This window comes from Myotis davidii, unplaced genomic scaffold (genome assembly GCF_000327345.1).
Source record: "Myotis davidii unplaced genomic scaffold, ASM32734v1 scaffold233, whole genome shotgun sequence".
Classification (NCBI taxonomy): Eukaryota; Metazoa; Chordata; class Mammalia; order Chiroptera; family Vespertilionidae; genus Myotis; species Myotis davidii.
This window is the reverse complement of record NW_006285917.1, coordinates 3,496,370-3,504,940: the sequence shown is the minus strand read 5'-3', so window position 1 is coordinate 3,504,940 and position 8,571 is coordinate 3,496,370. Positions and strand designations below refer to the sequence as shown.

The 8,571-nt window shown below is 40.8% G+C and overlaps 1 protein-coding gene across 2 annotated transcripts in view; it reads left to right on the top strand.

Annotated features, from left to right (window-relative positions):
* ATF1 (activating transcription factor 1) overlaps positions 1-8,571 on the top strand; it is a 58,896-nt gene that overhangs the window by 509 nt on the left and 49,816 nt on the right. For both annotated transcript variants that reach the window (XM_015559636.1, XM_006757086.2), the window contains exon 2: positions 5,852-5,950. In XM_015559636.1, coding sequence (XP_015415122.1) covers positions 5,858-5,950 — 93 coding nt within the window. In that variant the 5' untranslated portion in view covers positions 5,852-5,857. The remainder of the gene's footprint in view (positions 1-5,851; positions 5,951-8,571) is intronic.

Genomic DNA, 8,571 nt, shown 5'->3' with positions numbered 1-8,571 from the left:
CTCCGGGGAGCCCACGGCCGGGCCCCGGGCGCCCTCGGGGTGCCTGGCCCCAGGTCGGCCCGCCGTGCAGGGCGGGAACGGCCCTTACCTTCTTAGACTTGACAGTCGAGGGGGGAGACAGTAAAATAGACAGACACACAACAGTCACGGAAAGATGTAGGTGATGAGCGAGAAGGCGGGTGTGGACCCGCAAAAGATCGTCTGTTAGCTCTGGACCTACGACTAAGCCGAGGACGCGTCTTTGATGGTCCTCTCCCCAGTCGTGAACCTAAGCACGGGATTCCAGAGCGTCAGCTGCCGGGCAGCGGGCAGCATCGTCGCTCCGAAATTGTGGTCAATGTCAGAGAATGTCTGCTTTCGAGGCCAGGGGGCTGTGGGCACTGAGAGCCTTTGCCTTCCGAGGCTTTTTCGGCACGGGCTTGGCAAGCATCTTCGTCAAACTGGCCGTTTGGGATGAGAGTTCGTACTCTTATGTTTGCAAAACGTGTTTTATCCTGAGACTTCCGTTACCAACACAACAGAGATACGCCGTTTTATTAAAACGCTATTTTTCTTATACATGAAAGCGTGCGGTCTCCTCTGGCTCAATCAGGATAATTCTTTTGTTCAGAAGCTGAATGTATTCGCTCTGTTATTTGTAGATATCCTTTAAGGTTATGTTTGGTCTGTGATACATCTTACAGTATTACTATATCACCAGTAGGAGGTAGTCCCATCTAAAAATACTTTTAAAATGCGCTGCTTTTTTTTTTTTTTAACGTGCTTTCCCCCCCATTTATTTATAATGAATTTCCAACTCTAACATAGAGTGTTTTCCTGTGCCTGAATTGTCCCTGTTTCTAAGGGTGGGTTGAGATAATTGTCTAAACATATTTATTTAATCATTGTTTCTATCAGTTTTAAGTAGGTAAGCCGAACTAAACACATGGATTTATTCAACATTAGTAAATGTATAAGGTATTAGTGTTATATTGGGAACAGGATGTGGTCTTTGACTCCCTTGAGCTTGCATTCTGTGGGACGGAAAGCAGGCAATTAAATACTGTGATAAGTGCCGCGCGAAGAGGGGGAAAGTGCAGGAGGTGCTAGACCAGCCTAAGGGAGGTAGGAGAGTTTGCCCTGAATTATAACCATAGGAACGGGTCACATGGAGAGAAGGGGGATAGTGTTTCTGCAGAGGGAATATGTATAAAATCCTGAAGGTGAGAGAAAGCGAGGCAGGCACGTTTGAAGATCTGAAAGAAATTCAGTATGACTAAGAGAAGCAATTTTGAGGGGAGATCATGAATTCAGTTGTGGAAAAGGTGAGCAAGAAGATGCCTTGCCTCAAGCTTTCTCATAGTTCAACATCCTCTATAGGTGAGGGACTAAGACTCTCTTCGTTCATCATATGAGAGTACTACACTGTATTTGCTGATGTTTACTATTTACTGTATATGTGAGGGTCTCTGCTGGGCACAAAACATTTCATTCACATGATACAAGCACTGACCTTAGGTGCCTTAAGACTAAGGGAAACAGTGGCGGGGTGGGGGTGGTGTGGAAGAGGGTATGGGGGATAAATTGTGATGATAAATATAAATAAAAGTTTTTAAAAAGACTAAGGGAAACTGACATGCCAATAAACACAGTTCAGAGTGTTAAGTAACCTCCTTAGAAATATCTGCAATGCACCGTGGAAGCATTAAGAAAGGAGGGACCTGGATCAATAGGGAACATAATGTTTGGGATGTAACTTGAAAACAGAGAAGTTTGTCAGGTGGACAAGTTGGGAACGTGAGAGTAGAGGGGCAATACAGAATAAAAGAACACAGACTTTGGATTAAACCAGTTCTGGCCGCAGGTCTTGCATTCACATCTTACTGAGAGATCCACAGTAAATGACAATTTTTTTGAGCCTCAATTTAGGGAATCCACCAGATAATATATTTAAAAGCTCCTGGTGTCTAGCACATATTTTTTTTTTCTTTGAAAGTTTTCTCTAAGGTGCTATGCTTTGCTCTGGCTGGTTAGCTCAATTGGTTAGACTAGAGCAGTGATGGCGAACCTAAGGCCCCCTTTGTCAGAGGTGACACGCGAACTCATTTTTTTGGTTGATTTTTCTTTGTTAAATGGCATTTAAATATATAAAACAAATATCAAAAGTATAAGTCTTTGTTTTACTATGGTTGCAAATATCAAAAAATTTCTATATGTGACACGGCACCAGAGTTAAGTTAGGGTTTTTCAAAATGCTGACACACCGAGCTCAAAAGGTTTGCCATCACTGGACTAGAGCATCATCCCAACTTCAAGGTTTCGGGTATCATTTCCCTTCAGAGCACATATAAGAAGCAACCAGTGAATGCATAAATAAATGGAACAACAAATCCATGTTTCTCTCTGTTCCTTATCTCTATTTAAAAAAAAAAAGTACCATGCCTTTACTTATATTTCTCACTATGTCGTCAGCAAGATCACAGCCTGCTGCTATTTCTCAGCTCTCCACATACTTGGTACTTTTGAAGCTGTTTCACTGCCTCTTTGTGATTCTGCCCTACTTGAGGTTGTCTCATCTGAGCTTCCAGCAGCTGCCCAGGGCTTACTTTACTTAAGTGCCTTTGTACACAAAATTTATTGTGTGTTGAGCAAGTTTTTAACAGATTGTTTATCTCAACCTCAGTTTTAGGAATAATAAGTAAAAATAAGTGAACAAATAAAGGTTATATTCTGATAACGTCATTAAAGTACAGATTGTTTATAATGAGATGAAACTATAAAGCTGTTTTCATTTTGGGGGAAAAGAAGCCGATTCCTCCCCCCCCCCTTTTTTTAAGGGATTATAAATTTTTTAGGTCACCTGATAGACCTGATGGGCTGAGCCCCAAAATGGCACCAGCCAAAACTGATTCCTCCTTAAAAAAAAATCATTGAAAATGGGTTTTCTTCTTTTCCATAGGAAATATAGTTGTAATAACTGTCCAAGATGCTATTTGCTAACTGTAGGAAATGTTTGTTGTTTTGTTGATCATGTTAGTTTCCATTAGATATAGGATTTCATCATAATGTTAGGGAGGGAAAATCAGTGAGTCACAGCGGAACGAACAGAAGAGTAGCATTTCCAGTAATTTAACAAGCTTTTCAAAAATCTTATTTCAGTGCTTTAGCACTACATCTTTTTTCTTCTTAATTCTATATTCTAACCATGTCTTCTGAAATGGAGTGTTTAAAAAAGTCTATTTCACTAGAAATAGTATGTAGAAAATATGTAATTCTATCTTTGGCGCTGTCTGTATGTTTACTTTGTGGAATTACATTTGTATTAGTGTAGATGAAAAAAATCATGGCACTGTTCCTGAAGAAGAGACTATTAGGTAGGCTTAAAAGCAGTTGAAGAAAGAACAAAGGAAATAACTAGATGAATTTGTCAAAATCAAAAGTTTTAAAATAGCCTTGGCTGGTGTGGCTCAGTTGGTTCAAACGCTGTCCCATACACCTAAAGGTTGCGGTTTGATCCCCAGTACAGGATGTTTGTCTTCTCTCTCGCTTTCTCTCAACCTGTCTTTTTCTCAACCCGTCTTTCTCTTTCTCTCCTCCTCCCCCTCTTCCTCTTCCTTCCTTTCTCTCCCTTCCTCTCTCTCTAAAAATCAGTAAAAGCATATGAAAACTTTTAAAAATAAGCATGGTTAAATGATATTGAGAAAGTGTTTGTATCAACACAATAGAAATAAAATTTACATGAAGAGCTCTGGCTGGTGTGGCTCAGTTGGTTAGAGCAACGTCTCATACACTGAAAGTTTGCAGGTTTGATTCACAGTCAGGGCCCATATCTAGGTTGCGGGGTCGAGTTGTGTGCATGGTCAACCGATCAATGTGATGTTCCTCTTTCTCTCTTTCCTTCTCCCTCTCCCTCTAAAAAAATTAATGGCCCTCGCTGATTTGGCTCAGTGGATAGAGCGAAGGCCTGTGGTCTGAAGGGTCCCAGTGACATGCCTGGATTGCAGGCTCGATCCCCAATAGGGGGCGTGCAGAAGGCAGCCAATCAATGATTCTCTCTCATCATTGATGTTTCTCTCTCCCTCTCCCTTCCTCTCTCTGAAATCAATAAAAAATATATTTTAAAAAATCAGTGAAAACATGTCTTCACATGAGGATTAAAATAAATTTATGTGAAGAAATAACGGAGGCTAATAAGGAAAACACTAAGTTCTGGTAGGTGGATGGACAAGTAATATGAACAGATAGCTCACAGAACTAATGGATATATACCTAGAAGTGGGATTGTTGGATCAAATAGTAATTCTATCTTTAATTATTTGAGGAACCACCATACTGCTTTTCACAGCAGCTGCAATATTTTACATTCCCACTACAGTGCACAAATGTTCCAATTTCTCCATATCCGCACCAACACATTTTCTTTTTTGTTTGTTTTATATTAGCCACCCTAATGGATATGAGGTGGTAGCTCATTGTAGTTTTGACTTGGCATTTTCCTAGTGATGTGATACTAAGCATCCTTTCATATGTTTGCAGGCTAGCCTTCTCTTTTTTTCTTTATTATGTCATTGCACAAAACCACAAAAACCTTAAATTCTACCCAGTTTTTTTACCAGTCTTTTTCTAAGTAGTTCTTCATTTGACGTATTCCATCTCATATAACCCATTTATTCTCATTCTTAACCAGCTGCCATATGCTCCAGTTGATTAGATCAGCTAGATTTTTTAGAGCCTCCTACCTAAGGTTTATTTAGTTATTTATTTAGTTCAACTTCTCAGATTTTCCACATAAAACTATATGTTTTTGTGGAAATTAGACAATTAGAAACTGTCCTTAGGCTAGAGAAAGGAATGCTGTGCTATGTCCATGGACAGGAAGACTATCATCTTATATAATAAAACCCTAATATGCAAATCGACTGAACAGCGGAATGACCAGTTGCTATGATGCACACTGACCACCAGTAGGCAGACGCTCAACTCAGGAGCTGCCCCCTGGTGGTGGGTGGCTCCCATGGGGAGCGCTGCTCAGCTAGAAGCCGGGCTCATGGCTGGTGAGTGCAGCAGTGGTGGCGGGAGCCTCTCCTGCTCCGTAGCAGTGCTAAGGACATCCCTTAAGGCAGTGGTCTGCAAACTGCGGCTCGGCAAACTGTGGCTCGCGAGCCGAGGTTTGCCAACCACAGCCCTAAGGGATCCTGGACTGCAAGAGGGTGCAGGCCCGGCTGAAGGGGACTCCCCCCCCCTCCCCCCAAGTGCATGAATGTCGTACCCTGGGCCTCTAGTACTTAATAATATGTAAGGAAAAGTCTTTTTTTAGATCCTCACCCAAGGATATTTTTCCACTGATTTGATTTTTTTTTTTTTTTTTTTTTAGAGAGAGGGTAGAAGAGAGAGGGAAAGACAGAAATATCGATGTGAGAGAAACACATGGATTGATTGCCTTCTGCACGGCACATTCAGGGCCCTGGCAGGGGAGGAGCCTACAACCACAGTATGAGCCCTTGTCTGGCATTGAACCTGGGACCGTTCAGTCCACAGGCTGATGCTCTATCCTCAGTCAAACTGGTTAGGGCATCCCAATTCTCTTTAATGGAGGCAACCAAGTTATCAATTCTTACACAACTATGCAGTGTACTATACATATTCTACAGTATTTTTCATTACCAGTTTTAAGATCCTATGCTTAGATTGCTACACTCCCAGAGCAGAGTTGTGGGAACATATTGAGTCTGGTTAAATTGAGCTCAGCCCATCGTATAGAAAAGCTTTGTCTTATTCCTCTGAAAATGTATGGATGTTAAGAAAAGAAATGTCTTCAGATCTCTTAAAAATGACTAGAAAGCATCTTTTAATTGACTTTTTTTCTTTATAGTTGATTATGGAAGATTCCCGCAAGAGTAACACTTCAGAGACAGCATCTCAGCCTGGTTCAACAGTTCACGGAGCTCATATTTCTCATATTGCTCAACAGGTAAGGCAAGGACCAGCCAACATATTGAGCCAGTTAGGAATATTTTATATGCAGATTAATTGGTTGTTTCAGATCTCTAATTACTAATGTTTTAAAAAGAACCAAAACAAAAACAAACAAACTATAAAGTGTTGAAATACATGGAAGGTAGATTTTATTTAAATACTAGTGTTCTGGTGCACGGATTTGTGCACATTGAAAGGAAATTAATTAGAAGAAATATTTTAATATCGCTATTCACCCTTTCTCTATCATAGAAGTGTCAACCAAATTCACAATCAACAATGACAGACCTGAACACACGCTTGTGATTGGCGCCAGCAAGAGCTTTATATGTATCGCACATGCACAAGTCAACTTAGCCTTTTATATATGTAGAATAAACTTGCTTAATTAGACCTGCTTTCTGATTTAGCTAAATTTTTTCCAGCCCAGTGAAGCACCCCAACTTCTCTTTCAAGTAATTGTCAGCAACACAGCAGTAAATATCAACATGAAACACATTATTATTGTAGATCACACAGGGCGAACAAAGGGTTTAGCTACAGTAGTGTTTGACTATATTCTGCTCAGTGAGAAAACCTGAAGTCATTTTCAAGGCCCACCATTTCTTCTTTTTAGTCTGGTCAAGTTTCTAAACTTTCTACATCTTCGTTTTCTGGCTAATGAAAAGAAAATAGGATTCCACTGAGTCTCCTGTCTACCTACTCAGGACCTATGTGAGGATTAAATGAGATGAGGCATGTGAAAACGCTTCACAAACATTTGGTTAAAGTGTAAAATGTTTGCACCTGGCTATAAAGCAAATCGTGTTCCTGGGCTGAAGAAACTCCAAGGAGGCTAGTCGCTAGGGAGAGGAAGCCGGGCGTTGCTATGTGATGCCATTACCCAGCATCCACAGTGACCCTTCGGGCTGGGGGCTGCATTTTGCACCATGGGGTCTTGGCAGAGTTGGCTGTGATTTGGTATGGTGTAGCTCCAGGATGGTGGTGGGGCCTGTGTCCCACTTGGGGAAAGCCGGTGTTGGTTTGTCGCCGCTAGGTCTGTGGTGCCGTTTATTTTGAAAAGGCCAGTGCGTGTCATGGCAGCTCCTGTGTTGAGCGTCTGCCCTCTGGTGGTCAGTGCGCATCATAGCTACCGGTCAGACAGATACTTAGCCTTTTTTAAAAAAATATTTTTTTATTCATTTCAGAGAGGAAGGGAGAGGGAGAGCGAGAGAGAGAAACATTAATGATGAGAGAGAATCATCGATCGACCGCCTCCCGCACACCCCCCACTGGGGACTGAACCCACAACCGGGGCACGTGCCCTTGACCGGAATTGAACCTGGGACCTTTCAGTCCACAGGCCGATGCTCTATCCAGTGAGCCAAACCAGCTAGCGCAGTCTTTTATACATATATATAGATCTTGTCAAGATCATTCAGTTTTCTTTTATACAATGTATATTTAATGTTGTATATACTTTTCAAAACTTGAAGTAGATTTCATTTTATGTGGCGCATGATTTAGATTTTTTTAGACCAGTTTTGTTGCTGCTAAAGAAAGTGAAAATTATTTGGCTTATTACACTAATTTAAACAGACTAATAGTTACAGGAGTAGATTTTCAGGTCAGTAGATTTATTGTGGGTATACAGAAAATATTTTTGTTGAACTGGAAAATAGTCATATTCATTAGATTATTTAAATGGACAGGCATGTGTACTGTAGAACTGATGCTCATATTTTTATTTATTTATATATTTTTATTGATATCAGAGAGAGGGGGAGAGGGAAAAAGAGATAGAAACATCAATTATGAGAATCATTGATAGGCTGCCTCCTGCTGTAGGGATTGAGCCCTCCCGGGCATGTGCCCTTGACCAGAATCGAACCTGGGATTCTTCAGTCTGCAGGCCGGCGTTTTATCCACTGAGCCAAACTGGCTAGGGCAGAACTGATGATTTTAAGTTTCAAATTTTCTGATCCGTGCACCTGACCCAGTTCAAGGGCAACAACTGACAGGATTTGTTGCCAGTGGGGAAATATGAACATTCAAGCAAAAAGTAGGATTTTGGAAAACTTTTATTCACCATTGTGAACTTGAAAGCTTCCTGATAATTACAAACTTTTTTTAACAAAGTCATGTATGGGTACAAGACCCATTCAGAGTGCAAGACAGACCAGTGGATTTTAATGTTAGCAGAGTAAACAAAGTTCAGATTGTACCTTGCAAACAAACTTTAAGAAACTACAAACTGTCAAGTTTTGATGTGGTATCAAAGAAGAATATTTACAATTACCTGAAAAGACTATTAAAACACTCCTCCCCTCAACCAAAATAACATATGGCAACATATTTAATGTAGAAGCAGTAAGAGAATTTAGCCATTTTCTATGAACTCAAATATTAAGGAGATTTGAAGAAATGTAAAGCAATGTTTTTTCTTTGTTTTGTTTTTAATTAAATCTTTATTGGTCAGATTATTAAATTTGTTCCTCTTTTTTCCCACCATAACTCCCCTCCGCCCAGTTCCCTCCCCACCCACTGTCCTCATCCATAGGTGCACGATTTTTGTCCAGTCTCTTCCCGCATCTCCCACACCCCTTGTCCCCCCAAGAATAGTCAGTCATTCCCTTT